The 16148-nt window shown below is 39.8% G+C and overlaps 1 protein-coding gene across 2 annotated transcripts in view; it reads left to right on the forward strand.

Annotated features, from left to right (window-relative positions):
• The window catches only part of LOC121273238 (polypeptide N-acetylgalactosaminyltransferase 6-like), a 74669-nt gene extending 59054 nt beyond the window's left edge, over nucleotides 1–15615 (forward strand). For both annotated transcript variants that reach the window (XM_041180264.1, XM_041180263.1), the window contains 5 exons: nucleotides 3238–3438; nucleotides 4704–4835; nucleotides 7134–7235; nucleotides 8715–8867; nucleotides 10797–15615. In XM_041180264.1, coding sequence (XP_041036198.1) covers nucleotides 3238–3438; nucleotides 4704–4835; nucleotides 7134–7235; nucleotides 8715–8867; nucleotides 10797–10907 — 699 coding nt within the window. In that variant the 3' untranslated portion in view covers nucleotides 10908–15615. The remainder of the gene's footprint in view (nucleotides 1–3237; nucleotides 3439–4703; nucleotides 4836–7133; nucleotides 7236–8714; nucleotides 8868–10796) is intronic.
• The last annotated feature ends 533 nt before the right edge of the window (nucleotides 15616–16148 follow it).

The following is a 16148-nucleotide window of genomic DNA, read 5'->3' on the forward strand; positions in this document are numbered from 1 at the left end:
TTTTTAAAAATGCCATTGCTTGGCTGTATTTGGTACTGAGGAGCCATAAGCCTCGAATGGCATTGTCTTTTATTGGTTTATAAAAGATTCATTTTGACTTCACCAATGAACATCTTAAAAATGAAAATCATTTTTAAATCCAGTAATGTAATCTCCATGCTTTGTGTCTAATGAATGCAGGTAGATTATCAAGACAAAAATTGACAGGGGTCAGCCTTGGCTCAGTAGTAACAGTGCAGTCAGAAGCTTCTGGGCTCAAGCTCCACTTCAGGACTTCAGCTCATAATCCAGGCTAACACTCTAGTGCAGTACTGACAGAGTGCTGCACTGTTGGTGCCATCTTTCTGTTAAAACATTAAATGGAGGCACTTTGTGTACTCCCTTGGGTGGACATAAAAAATCCCACAGCATTATTCAAAAAAGGACAGGCAAATTTTCCTGGTGTCGTGGTCAAATTTATCCCTCAACCAATACCTAAAACAGGTGCCATCTGATCTGTTCATTTATTTCATCGCTGTTTGTGGGAGCTTGCTGTGCGCAAATTGATTTTTGCCTACATTTCAACATCTATTACACTTCAGAATTACTTAATTGGCTGAAAGGAATTTGGGACATCCTGAGGTCATGAAAGGTTCTATATAAATGTCTCTCATGGGAAAATGAAATTATTGCTAATTTATATATTTTAAGAGTAAGTCTCATGTTATCCTGGTAGATCCTATCCTTTCTTTGTCACGTTGTTCATTTCTGTCTGATTACTCTCCTGAGAAGTTCTTTTGGATGTTTTTCTCTGTTCAAGACACAACATCTTTTTAAAAATTCTTTCATGGGATGTGGGCAACACTGGCAAGGCCAGCATTTGTTGTCCATCCTCATTGCTCTTGATTTGACTGGCAGTTACGAGTCAACCACGTTGCTGTGGGTATGGAGTTACATGTAGGGCTTATCAGGTAAGGATGGCAGATTTCCTTCACTGAAGGACATTCGTGAACCGACATAAATGCAGAAGAAATCTTTCCCAGCTGTTTGTCGGGCACTTTTCAGGTGTGCTACATTTTGGTAACACAACCCCAGCCGTTCCTTCACTCTTGAATCAGTTTAACCCATTTTGTTCTTGAAACATCCCAGTTTCAGCCTGTCCAATAATCACACTCAAGTCCAGCAAACAAAGCATCATTTAACTGAGTGAGAATGGTCCTGAGCTCCCTTTTTGGGAAGATTCTGGAATGTTTGGTAATTCTACAACATCAGTAAGTGTCCCTTCCAAGATTGTTTAGAAGAGAAATATAAGGGAGCTGTCATTTAAATGGCCGAGTTCTATTTTTGTGGAGAGATATTGAGGAGAAATCTAAAGGAAGAGCATTTAATCCCGTGTTAACTGATATTTTGAAAAGGAAGTGGATCCTTATCTCTTTTGTAATAAGGATTGAAAATCGCACAAATACTAATATTATATTGATGATATGAAGGGAGTGCAGATCTTGACTGAGAGTTGCAACTGAAGGGAAATGAGGCCGTATTTGCAGTAGCATTGCTTAGACTGTGGAAGGGCTCGACTGGCTCACTTGAATTTGTCTTTTTCTAAGCTTGCATGTGAATGTGGAATGTACTTAATCTTGTGAAATATTATGTAAGCATTGACATATGCTTTTTGAATCTGAAAAATAATTCATTTTGGGTAGCAGCACTCCTAACCACTTAGACCTACATGGAATGTCTGGGTTAATTGACGGAACTGGTGCTTTAGGTTAGATGTTTATGGAGTTGAAGTAAGATCCACCAAATGGTGATGCAGTAGGGCAATGTCATTAAAGTCATAGTGAGTCATTCCAAAGAATATATTTTTTGAACTTGACTGCATAGCTGAATTTAAGTTTTTAATGCCTATATTAGCTGATGGACTGGATCAGTGTCTATTCTGTAAAATATGCAAGAATTTACTCCTTCAGGACACTCCAGGAACTTGAGAGTGCGGGCTGACGCTTTAGTGCAGTACTGAAGGGATGTTGTATTACATGCCATTTTTCAAATGAGACATTAGCCCAAGGCCCCACCTGCCCCCTTGGGTGGATGTAAAAGATCTCTCAGCATTTTTCAAAGAAGAAAGGGGAGTTCTCCACAGTATCCTGACCAATATATATCCCTGAACCGATTATTTGGTCACTCTGTCTGTAGGTGTTTGCTGTGCGCAAATTGACTGCTGTGTTTCCTCCATGAGTGACTATGCTTCCAAAGTATTTCATTGGCTGTGAATTGCTTTGAGACATCCTGAAGTTGTGAAAGGCATGATTTAAATGCAAACTCTTTCTATCTATCATTTAAACATTCAAAACTGTGATGGATGGATGGGTGGGTTATGGTAGAAGACAGTTTGTAGTTTCTTTTGGATGGTAAAGTAAGATGAGTTAAATAGCCTTCCTCATCTGTGCTGATTTTATAAACGGCAAACAACTGAAGAATAAAGGCAGTTTTTTAAAAAGCCGAGCACAAATCATCTCCAATGGGAACAAGATCAAGTTAAGAAGGTATAAAACGTAAAGAAATATAAGCTGAGGAAAGCTATTTTACGATGTTCAACATATGTATTTGGGATGGGGTGGGAAGAGGAGGGTGCATAGGAGATGAATATTCACACTAAATTCGGCTCCAGCACCAAAGTTGGAAACTAGTTTTCTGTGAAACTATATAGGTTTGGATGAAGGGCTGGTGTATGAGATGAGAGCAGAAACAACAGTACAATTGGAGAGTTGAAATTGAGAGCACTCAACACAGTCATGGGGAAGCTAACTTGGTTGAACCTAGAAGCATGAAGAAGCTGAAGATACATTGTTAATCCACAGTGCTGTAAACAATCTGTACCTGTACTGATGGTCTAATTCCGTCACTGCCTGAGTCCATAACTCCTCACGGTCAGTTCCCTCAGATCGTACTGTCTTTAAGCACTATTCAAACAAGAATATATATTTAAACTGGATGTTACATGATGACAATCTTAATGAGGTCCATTTTTGTCAAAGGAATCCAGATGAAGGGATTCCCTCTTTAAATTAAAAGATATTCAAATATCTTTTCCCACGTTTTACTGCAGCATGGAGAGGGTTAATAACCCAACATTACTGGGAATTAACGATGGTATGTGTGCTCAATAAAGGAAATTCTGTATCAAATTAAAATCTTATGTAGCCTTTTTTATTGGCATTGGCTAATGGCCATGTTGTCTAACTTGCTTTGTTTTAGGTCTGGCAATGTGGTGGGCAGTTGGAAATCATTCCCTGCTCGGTGGTGGGCCATGTGTTCCGTACCAAGAGCCCTCACAGCTTCCCGAAAGGTGTGCAGGTAATTGCCCGCAACCAAGTGCGCCTGGCTGAGGTCTGGATGGATGGCTACAAGGAGCTGTTTTACAGGAGGAACCAGCAAGCACAGAAGATGGCCCAAGAGGTGGGTGAAATGCAGTTCATTCTTTTAAAATCATATAAGTTGTCATAGTTTTAATTCTACCCCCACCATCCAACCCCTCCCCCATATGCTTGGTTAACAGGGTCTGTTCACTGGAACCCTTGTTCCCTGCATTCCGGTTTCTTTCCTAACAGAGGTTTGTATCCCTAGGAGTCAGTTATTCTCAATTGCAACAAATTACTTATTGAATTTAACATGGTCTCGCATTGCACTGCAAGACACCTTTCAGAGTATTAAACAGGTAATCTTTTGACAGATTGCAGCAACTAATATCTTTATTCATAGTGAGTAAATATGAAGCTAACAATATCTCTCAAATATGAGAAAGTCCATAATGCATTTTATTATTCTTTTTATCAGAGTAGCTACTTAAATATAACTTTTTTTCTCATGGTTGACCTATCAAATCCTGAGGAAAATCTAATTCAACAGGGGTCACTTTCAGTAGCATTCAACAGCACAGTTAAAAGTGGAGTGAGAAACAGTCTATTGATGACATGACAGAATTCTGAAAAAAGCACTGAACTGTTTGAGGATTTTGTTCCCATCAATCTATTGATCAACCAATGAAATGATTTTTGAGATCAAAAGATCATTTTTAATCTCAAATGCAATAAGTAAATCTACATCGTGTTATCACATTTTTCTCTTCTGTCACTCCCTCATCCTTTCTTTTCTCCCTCTTTCTTCCCTACCCCCACCCCTCCTGGTGGGCTCATGAACTAAACTTGTCATCTTGCTGTGACAGCCAATCTGGATTGGCACCCTCCATTGTCTTCCAGTCCATGACAACTGTCATGTGCCCCATGCAATACACTGAGGTAACCACTATGTGGGAGTAGAATTTAGCAAAACCACAGCATTGTGGTCAGAATATACTAATAAAAATACAGTTGGAATCTCTGCACAATGTTTTCTCTCAGTACAGCACCTTTCGTGGATATAGTTTCTCTGGCCCAGCTCGGTCCAGTTTTAAATAAGTTGTGAAGTATATTTTATTTACTTTTTTCTTCACCTCCCCCAAACTCACCAACTCAGCAAGCCATCAAGACTCACCTTCCAGAGCAAACTAAGTTTAATTGTCAGTTACATTGCAACTTGTTGCTGTCCCAGGAAACCTATTTTTGAATTTAAATTATCTATAAGATGTTCTGCCCACTCACAATCGCAGCTGAATCAACTGCTGACTCGCCTCAACATAAAATATACTAGTGGATTTGGTATTCATCTCTTGCTCTTTTTTTTAGAAAACTTATGGAGATCTTTCTGAAAGGTTTCAGCTGAAGGAGCATTTAAAATGCAAGAACTTTACATGGTATCTGCAAAATGTGTATCCTGAAATCTTTATACCTGACTTTTCTCCAGTGCATTACGGGGCGGTAAGTAAAATGTATTAAATAAGGCTGCGTTTCCTGCCAATGTGGTGCACGCACAGTTGTACCGCTTAACTCCGTGACATCATTGCAAACAATGGAGATCAGAACTCTACGCATTCCCCCAACCTCAGTGTGATACTCATCCTCTCCACTTAGTTTCTCATGCTTTTTTTTAGTATATTGGAACCAGAAAGGGCTATTTTATTCAGAACAAAATACAATACCCATTTTCACCTCTGGAATTTCCTTTAGCTTTCTCTGTGGCATGCACCTATTTCAAACAAGTGAGCATGTACATAGAGGCTAGAGATTTCAAACTCCCTTGAAAATCTGCCCTATTGCATTTTAATGTTCCTGCTTCTGAAGCCACTGAAACATCAGGACACAGCCACAAAGATTAAAAATGGATTGGGAAATTGGCTGGCTCCCTTATATGTATGTGATCCTCCTCAACCGATTTTTCTCAATGCTCTGTACCAGGATGATTCAATATGCCCAAGTTAGGAACACAAAATCTATACCAATTTTTAAAAAATGAATGAGAATGCTAAATATATAGATTGTCTTTTATCTAACCTCAAATTCTGAGTGGCAACCTAAATTTGTGCATCTGTTTTCCATTGTAAGCAAGATTCAGCTTTAGGTTTTCTGTGCATGCTCAGACAAGTACACATGGCAGATGGGTGTCGGTGGCCATTTGCAAGAGACACCATATTTTAAAAAAAACAAGCTTTGAACTGTTTAAAGCAAAATCGATTTGAAGCTCTGACATTTTCTAAACCATTTTGAAACCTTTTTTTCGAAACATTAATGGGCTTTGAAATTATGTCTCAGATTGCAAGTACGTGAATGCCTTAGTGCATTGGCTTGAATTTCCCCGCTCGCCTTTAGCAGATGTGTTAATCCGTTTTCAATTAACAGAGAGGTCTTCAGAGATCTGTATTAAGCATTCGCATGCGAGGAACCCACAGCAAAATGTCAAAATCCCTTTAAGTATCCTGCAGCACTCCCTGCATAAATACGAAGAGCCAAAGCATCGATAGGGTTGAACATACTCGTCTTTTGAGACAACAAATGGAGGGCTAACTAACATGTTCTGTGCACTTCTCAAGTTGTCATTTTCTGAACCTAATTATAATTGTCCCTACTTACACTTTTAAAAAAATCCATGGAATAGATTTGCCTGTGTTGGCACGAGCATGTGCATCCATAGTTACTGACCCTCGGGACCCTTTTTAACTATAACGCCAAATTATTTTTAATTGTTTCTTTAATCTTTTGTATTTCTTATTTAATGCAAATTTATTCTAAACTGGGGAAATCTCTACTCAGTGACTGTTCAAACTGCACCCTCTAGATTTTTTTTTTCCTTTTGCACCTCTCTCCCGGCCTTCTAAAGTCTCCCCAATATTTCTTTCTTTCACCCCCTCATCCCTTTCTCCTTCCTACTTGGTGCCCACTTTGCTAACAGCTGCCTATACAACGCTAGGTACCTTTCTCAATGCAATGAATGCTACAGAAATGTATGTTCAATTAGTGAGCCTGAGATCCATGTTTAGAAATGACTGTGTTAATGATAGTGGTGGACAAACCCAGATCAGGTTATTGCAGTTAGTTGCATAATAAATTTCTACTATACCATAACGTTCTAACACAAAAGGGTAGTGGAAATTTAGAATTCTTTTCCCCTCAAAAGGCTGTGGTTGCTGGAACAATTGGAATGTTCAAGAATGACATTGATCGATAGATCTATATTGGATAGAGGCATCAAGAGATATGGCATTTAAGGTGAGTAAATTGAGTTGAGGTACATATCAGCTATGTTGGTGGAACATGTTGGAGGGGCTTAATAGCTTCATCCTGTTCCTAAATGTGTTATAGTCTCAGTCCCTACTGTGTCAGTGTTATAATTTCATAACTGCTCCAAATTTAACATAGGATATCTGGTTTCCCAGAAGGAAATGATACAGTAAAAACTGGGAAATACAAGTACTGATCCAAACAGTTTTTTCCTTCTGGGTTGTACTGTGGATCCTTGGGCACAGGGTTAAGACTACCCAACTGATAACACAAAGGATTCTTCCCATTTTCAGACAGAGGAAACTTTCATCCTATCAATATGAGCTGTATTTTCCCAGGCAATGCTGATTTTCATTTCAATATCAATGCACTGACTACCTTTGCAATCACTCCTCACTCTCTACATTTCTTCTTATTCAACGATTTTGCAATTTGATTTTTTTGTAGATCATAAAAAGCAACAACTGCTGAACTTTTGATGAGTTACATATTATTTTACAGATTAAAAACCAGGGAGCAGGAAATTGCCTGGATGTTGGGGAAAACAATCACGGTGGGAAACCTCTGATAATGTACCCATGCCATGGAATGGGAGGCAATCAGGTACTAGGCAATGGTCATTTGAACATGCTGGCAGCGTTCATCCTGCACATGTCTGTGTTCCTTTTTTTGGTGTGGCATACCTTTAATGAGATTGTCTATTTGCAACCATGGAGGATAAACTAGTCAACTTTACAAGCAATACCAACCTTGTACGTGGGGGAAGGAGGAAAAAGCTAATTTGAAAATTGGGTAGAATAAATAAATAGACCAACCAGTGGCAGATGAAATTTAATATGGCTCGGTATAAAAGTGTTGCAAATAGGTAGAAGTATGGATGATGTAATGCTCTATGCTATGTGCCATGTTAGCTAAGAATAAAGTTGAGAGATCTGAGGCTGTTAGACTTTTTATTCATTCACAGGATGTGACCTTAAATGACCTTGAAGTTGGTGATGCGTTACCTTCTTGAACCATTGCAGTCTGTGTGGTGAAGGTACTCCCACAGTGCTGATAGTTAGAGAGCTCCAGGATTTTGTCCTAGTGAAAATGAGGGAGCAGCGATATAGTTCTAAGGCAGGATGGTGAAAGAAATTGCAGGTGAATGATGTTCCCATGCGTCTGCTGCCCTTGTCTTTCTAGGCAATAGTATTTGTGGTTTGGAAGCTGTCAAAGAAGTCATGGCGAGTTGCATGATGATTAATGACTAGATTATTAACGCTTAAACAGCTTTTGCGAGTTTCTGCACAATGATTAATGACCGAGTGATTTAATGTTCGAGAACAGCTATTAACAAAGCAAATAGAATGCTGAACTTTTATAGCCAAGATAGTGGAGTGTAAGTTGGAGGAAGTCATGATCTGACCTTGAGTAGCTGTGTCCAATTGTAGTTACCAATACACTGATACATTCAAGGCCTGCATGTGGTGTAGAGAATGTTTTTTGAAACTGATTCCTTGCAACTAAGTTAGAAAGATAGAGATGAGTGGAAATATATAACTGATTTAAGCGGGGGAGGAAAAAATGTAATGACTGCTTCTATGTGGTTCGCCTAGTTAAGGCAGTGTGTAGATGAGTCATACAGACCAGGAAAGTCCTAGGTTTAATGCCCAGTCTATTGAGAAAATTGGGCAAATTTCTGTCTGAAATCCCCGCTCATGATTCTTATCAGATGATTCCTACTGGAATTAAATGTGAGCAGGATTGAGCTTGGATGTGAAGTCTTCTCTTTCTCTCCCCAACTACAAGGTGATCAAATAGTATACCAACAATTGCTGTCTAGGCTCACAGCTGGAGAACAGCTACTTGGGCGAGATACCAGAGGGTGTCTGGTGCCTGTGGTAGAACCATATCTCAGCAAGGAAGTCAATACCTTCAGAAAAGACGGGGAGAAAAATTGGTGGAAGGAGGAGGACAAAAGTCATGTAGGTTGGCTTGTAATAAATGCTATTATAATGGATTCTGTGCTCAGAGGGAGGCAGAGGGAGATCAGACATGTCTGTTGTTTTGATATAACGCCCTTTTTTCCATTTAAATTTTCAGTATTTCGAGTACACAACCCAGTCTGAAATACGCCACAACATCGGGAAGCAGTTGTGTCTTCATGCTGTGTATGGTCCAGTTCGTTTAGAGCCATGTAAATACAAAGGGAAGGATACACGAGTGCCAGGAGAGGAACGCTGGGAACTTTTAAATGTAAGTGTTGTATCTGGATAGAGAAGTGTTTTGTGGGAGGCGGGTGGGAGTTTAGCAACTTTCTCCCCTCACATTCTAAAAGTATTAACTTGTTTCTAGTGTGCAGTACCATGGCTGCCTTCCATTATCTTGAACGTGGTCATTCTTCATGTGAATCTTGATCGTGACTATTGGCAGGTTATTCCCCCATTACTGACCCTGTCCTCATCCAAACTTTGCAAACACATCTCCAGCAGGCATCACTGACTGACTAAGAACCTGAGTGGGAACCTGAGCTCACTTTCCTTTCCTTAGCCCAGGGGTAGTGAGACCAATCGTGCCTTCCACTGTCGCCTAGGCTTAACATTAGTAACTCGCCACATTCAGGGAATCAAACCTAGCACCTTCCCTAATGGCTTTGTTACTCACTGGACAAAACTTGCAGACTCATCGAGGAAGCTGTTTTTCTAACTATTTGAAACAGATTTCACCTGAGATAGAAGTTGAAGATAAGGTGTCCCTAAGATAAGGGAAACTTGTAAACATTGACTAAGTAGCCATTGCTTTGACTAACTTTTCTCATCTTTTTCTATTGGTAGTTACCCTCCTCCTCTAATCCCTTCTAAGCTACAAATACATTGACCTGCATCATCCTTGTGTTGAAATCAAGACTCCCCAATAGTTTCCAACTCAAATTTATTATTTCGCAAAACCTCGAAACAAAGAATTCTTTACCATTCTCTATTTCCCATCATCCTGTAATCTGTAGGGCTTTGAAAGCTAAGCTTGGTGCTAAACCCCATCTACTTGATTTACCTTCTTGCCATGTTGTGTTTTTCAACTTTGATAGTGTCCTGCATTGCAGGCCTTGGCCGTTCACCTTATTTCTCATTTTTTTAAAACTGGCTGGTTTTGAATAGGAAGGAGGTAGGGAGACTATATTTTATTTTATGAACTAATTATCTTGTCATTATCACATTTCAGTTTGTGGGAACTTGCTGTGTGCAAATTACCTGCTGCATTTCCTGCACTACAGTAATGGTGACACTTCAAAAAGTAATTAATTGGCTGTAAATTGCTTTGCAACATCCTGAGCTTCTGAAAGATGCTTTATAAAATGCTAGATTTTCTTTCTTTCTTTCATTTGACCTCCATGCTCTGGATGATCAAAGGGAAAAATCGGCAACATTTTCTATTCTAGGTCATTATCCCATTACCCCTAAAGGAAAATGGAAGTGTCTTGCTGTTAGGTGAAATCAGGCCCAGCCATGATTTCTCTGATCCCTCTGAACACCGCCCCGCCCCCACACCACCACACAATGGGTGAACAGAATGCCCCGACTCGCTGTCTCTGATTACACCTGATGAATGACCACTTGGCTGATGTAGGGGTGGGTTGTCAGCACAGGTAGAACCATATTCTATCATGCAGCATAGATCTTGGGAAATGAGGGGAATACATTCGGAGGAGGAGTCTCTGACTTCCACATAAAGAAATGTGGTAATCTAATGTTCATTAGATCACTCTGGTAAGTTGTGTACAGTCTGATACATTCAAGGGACAGTCATTCATCCTGTGCTCATCGGCAAAATTATTTTTATACCAGACCTGTGGTACCAAATGTGTTCATTTTAAAGTAGTATATATTCTGGACTCGTCAGCTGTGTTCCTAGGATTTGTTTGTTTACAGGCAAATTAAAGATCTTTTTAAAGAAGATATATAGCCCCTGAGCGTGGTGGATTAGTAAGGTGTCATTTCATCTCCGAGAATTGAATACTAAATTGACGCTCTTGCTCAGAGACACTCTGGCTGATTGACTGCTTAAATGAAATGGCAGACAGCAGCCGTACAAAGGTGTAAATTAGCAAATTCAGGAGATGATGGGGAAATTTGAGGGGGGTTGGGGGGGAAGCACAGTTTTTTAACTTGTGAATTTTGTGTTTTTAAGGGCAATCTAAAAAATTCTGCCACAAATCAGTGCTTGACTGCATCAGGCCAGAACCCAGCCATAGCCCTGTGCAACTCTGCAGACCCTTACCAGCAGTGGTCTTTCATCTAGTGCCACCAAGGGAGGAGCTGCCCCTGAGGAAGCATTCGAATCGTTCTGAGTGGACAACACTGAAGTGGCCTGATTTAAAAGCCAGCCTTTCGCTATTAAACCTTCGTGTGATTGTGGATTTTGCCTCTGTCAAGAGCAAATCACTCATTCGTGGTCTTTTAAAGAAATCTCGTGGATTGAAAGAATTTCTGCAATATTTTTTCAAGTTTGAAAAATTTTGTCCAATTTGCTCTGGAATTGCAGCAGTTATCCCCTTCTAAGTATTTTGTATTTTTAAAATTTATCTTCCCCACCGCCCTTTAAAATTTATTTTCCTCACCGCCCCTATCTTTAAAAAATAATTTCATTTGCACTAGAAAGAGTGCATTATTAGTTTTCGGGAACCTCCCCATATTCAGGAAAACGTAAATGTCAGATTTAGCTGGATTTTGACATAAATTGAATCGGTTCTATTTACCACTTTTATTCTGCATGTGACCCAAAACAGGGCAGTAACAAAGTCTGATACCATCTGAGCAATGCACTTTCATCTTTTAGGTGGCAAGAAGTGAATGGGAATGAATTGGACTGTCAGCTCAATGTGGTCCAATTCATTTACTTCTGAACCTGTTAATGGGGAAAAAGGGAGTTGGGAGATTGTTATCTGAAATCATGTCTTGATATTTTCCTTGGCCAAATGTGGCTGAAAATTCCTGTTGAGATTGAAATTCCTCAAATTTTGGTGTGGGGAATTATTTCAAACATAATCATTCAAAATTAATTCAAATTTGGTGAAGTTCATTATCTTTGAATAGTCTCAACCATTCCATGCTGCCTGGCACCTCAATAAATTCCTTAAACACCATGAAATACTGAGTGCAGCACCAGGAATATAATTATGTGGGATTCCTGGTGCTAGATGCTGCATAAGTTAAATAGAGTTTGCTAGTAAATGGAAAATGTGCCAGTCAGTTCCCTGAATGGTGAATGCTCAACCCCAGCCAGGCTGCCAGAGAGACAAATGCAAGGAAGGGGTTTCTCCCAAAGAGGAGAAGGATTGGGAAGGGGAATCCATTGCTCCTGGAACAGAGTACTGAAAATTTGGGCTTGGATCTTGATCTGGTCTGTATATCCTTGGCTTAGAATGGTACACTTTTTAGATTGGAACAGTGGTAAATTCAAAACCAGTTTGTCAGTTTGGCTCTGAAGGTTGTGGGTTCAACCTGCTCCAGGGCCTTTAGTAAATAATCTAGTTTGACAGTGCAGCACTCCCTCAGTACTACTGGGGGTGCTGTTTTTTGGGTGAGATCTTAAACTGAGGCCCCATCTGCCCTCTCGAATCCATGTAAAGGGTCCTATTATTTGGTCATTTATCTCGTTGCTGTTTGTGGGAGTTTGCTGCATACAAATTAGCTATTTTATGGCAGTGATGACACTTCAAATGTAACTTATCGGTTGTGAAATTTTTTTTGATGTGAAAAGTGCCATATATAAATGCAAGTTTGTTCATTCCATTTGGAGCTCAACTATGATGAGGTATCAACATCTATCATCACAGTATGTTTGTGAAAATCCAAGTTTTGAAGTTGGCAATTTGGCACAGTATATCTATATGCCAGGGCACCACCCTGTAAGATGGCAGGCAATAACTATTTTCCTGCGAGGTTATAAAGCCCCTCAAACATTCACCAGGGAGACATATGAACTGGAAAGGCATTTCTCCTGGAGGCAGCGGGTAAGAGTGTGTCGCCTTGGAAAATTGTAAGCAAGGGAATGATGTTGGCACAAGGGTTGTAGAGGGCAGAAGGACCATGCTAAAGGGGACCAGAAGAAACATTAAAGTTCCTTGAATCACTTTTTTTATCCAGGTGAAGCTCCACCAGCAGAAATTTGGTGACACGGGTGTTTTGGTTTTTGATAGTTTTCAATTAGTACAAATTATGAATCTGCTAAAAGATAATCTATCAAATGAGAAGGAAGTATTAAAGGAGAAAGTATAACCCTAAACAATGATTGAGTTCTTTGTCTAGGTCTTGTGAATGGGCAGCTCTGATGCTGTTGTAGGTGTCAGAATTTGCCTATAGATCACTGCTGCCCTTGAACTGTGTGCGCTGCGTTGTTGTCATGTTCAGATGGTACTAGGTTGCTTCTTGGAGGGAACTTCCTTACTCCAGTACTTTCTTCATTATGGTTGACATGAAATGTTTGTAACAAAGGACTGTAACTTGTGGTTACATCACCACATCTGGAAGATTTATACCAATGCAAATGTGCATTGTTCTCACTACGATCTAGGCTGCATGCTCCCCACACTGACTGACTCAGCAAGTGGGTCCAGTGAGCAGTCCCAGGTTTGTATCTTTGTTGGGGTGGCAATAGGAGCACTACAATTGAGCTGAATGCTTCAGGCTTGAAATATCCGCAATTCCCGCTTCTGATCCCAACTAAATGATCTGCACAAGTGTGGGCAGAATCAGGATTAGCACCAGTGAAACAGCCTGCCAACACTCACCATCCAGACTTGGACATAATTTCTACTTATATGAGATGTCAGAGGGTGGCTGGTGCCTGCGGAACATGCCCCAGCGTGGGAGTCAAGACCTAATAGAAGGGCTGGAAAGGAAACTGGCAGGGGAAAATTAAAATCAAAAGTGTGCATTTAAAATCTGTGCCCAGTCACGATGCACTGACCAACAAATGAGCACGATGGAGCATGACAGCAACCTAGTTCACTGTTGCAATTGGATTTGTGTTTGAGCATAGTTGACATTGTATCTTGAATATAACCGGATGTGAGGCAGCTTTAACATTAAATTATTGTAGGCACGTTACAATCAGTGTCTTCTCAAAGCTACAGTACTGCTCCGGAATGTCTAGGTCTTTTCCAACCAATCGGTCCATGAAGAGTTCTGGCATTGTCAAAAGTGTTCTGTCTGAGAAAAGCATCTGAACCAACTTTACGGGTAAACACGGACTGTTTTTTTCTTGAGTTACATTGCACCCAGCTGCATTTCCACAGATGAGCGAGATCAGCAAAAGTGGGTCTGTATATGAGAGTTGTATAACTTAAGATAATTGAAATACTTACAATCAATTTTGCACATTGAGCTGTATATGTGTGTTAACAGCACAGTTGCAATGGGTTTCAGGTTCACTTTGGATTACTGTATCTAAAATCCCTAAGCTGTAATAATTGAGGATTTGCAAAGGTAGCTGTGCTGAGCCCAATTAACTGCAAGAGGCTGTTTTGACTCTCGGTTAGGGATTTCCCATTTTAACTTTTTCATATTTTGGATTGATAAACTGTATATTTTTCTAATCTTTTTCAATTTTCGAATACTCTTACTTGTAGAATGCTTTGCTGTGTGGTTGCACTTCTGCACATGTGGCAATGCTATCTCACCAGTAAGCAAGCACCAAAGAACCTCTGTCCTCACCCTACAGTATCATGCTAGTAATAAGTCATGAGGGTGATCATCCTATACCACAGTGAGCCTAAAGTTACTCTTCCTGGACTAACTTGCAATATACCCAACAACACTGCAATCAATGGTCAATCTAATCATCTATCCCATGGGCTGTTTATATTCTACTTAGTTTGCTTTATACGAAATAATTGGTGGTGGTATCTGGCTTAGATGTCAAATATACTTAGTTCTTGATCCTGGCCTATTCAGACAGGATTTGGAAGATCTCCAAAGGGCAGAATGTTGCTATTGCACCAATCTTCACCACCCCACCATCACCTCATGCTGATTTTCAGTTGAATACTGCTTTTGGATGTCTGGATGATATTCTAATTCCTAAATCTGAGATCTAACTCAGTAGAACTTTAACCCTATTTTCTTTTTAGTTCTAAAGAATTCATTCTACACTTCACTGCAGGCAGCTCTCTAATTGTTCTTGCTGTATGCTTATTGTGCAGACCACTGTCTGCAGCAAAGTATAGACCATTCTTTTAAAAATGTAGGAAAGGGGGTTAAATAATTAGAAAATTTAGTAAATTGTCAGGTTGATTTGCTACATTAAGAAATTCTTTTAAAGGAGCAAGGCAATGCCCCAAAGACTCGGTGAATAAATGTGCTACCCACTGCAGTCGAGTCATAAAGATCAGGAAAGGCCTGAGTTCAATTCCCACTTTGTGCTTCATGAGCTGGGTCAAGAGTCAGGGCACTATGATTAATTTCAGTGGACAAGGGAGAGGAAAATCGCCCTGGATCCCTGCTCTTCACTGATGTCCTGGCTAATACTTATCCTTTAATCAACACCTAAAATAGATCTCTGGTCATTCATTGTATTGCTGTTTGTGCGACCTTGCTGTGTGCATATTGGTTGCCACATTTCTTACATTCCAACAATGGTCACACCTCAAAAGTAATTAATTGACTGTAAAGCACTTTGACCAGACAGTGAAATGAAAGTTTAGTGAGCCCTGCTGGAAGCATTGCATTTATTCCAGAGTGATGAGTATGGATATTTGAGCGTTCCCATTGGCACCCATTGATCCATATTCCAGCATAAGTCACTATTGGGCTATGGGGAGAAAATTGGAGGAAGAAAAAGCACAGAACTGGAATTGAACTTTTCCCTAAAGGCTTCTTTCTTAATTAGCAGCTGTAACTGTTCCTGTTAAATACTGTTTCCTACTATCAAGCACTTCTGAACATTGTTTTTTTGCCTTATCTAATTTTGAACAAAATTTAATGCGAAAATAAAATCAATGCTCCAATTGTGGGAGTGCTGTTGGTTATTTCCTTGTCTTTTCCTAATCCATTAGTTTGATACAAATAGTGTAATGACTGCTGCCTATCACAGGGGTGCTTAAATGTGGAGCAAAAGAAATCCCTTCAGAGCTGTGAGTCTCTTCAGTTATTAATCTATAACCTCACGGTAAAGGCGCCTCTAGGTGACAGCAATCACCATGTGATAGAATTTCACATTCCATTTGAAGGTGAGAAGTGTGGGTTTAAGACTAGTGTCTTAAACCTAAATAAAGGTTAAGTGAACTGAGAAACCAGGTTTAAAAAGTAGGACAGTAAAGATGCAGTCGCAGACTTTTAAGGAGATATTTAATAACTCTCGGCAAAGATTTATCCCAGGTAGAAAGAAAGACTGAGAAGGATGCATCATCCGTGGCTAAATAAGGAAGTTAGTATCAAATTGAAACAAACACTCTACAATTCTGCAAAGATTAATGGCAGGTCAGAAGATTGGACAGATTTTCAGAACCAACAAAGAATGACTAAAATAATAGAGGGAGAA

This window comes from Carcharodon carcharias, chromosome X, assembly GCF_017639515.1.
Source record: "Carcharodon carcharias isolate sCarCar2 chromosome X, sCarCar2.pri, whole genome shotgun sequence".
NCBI lineage: Eukaryota > Metazoa > Chordata > Chondrichthyes > Lamniformes > Lamnidae > Carcharodon > Carcharodon carcharias.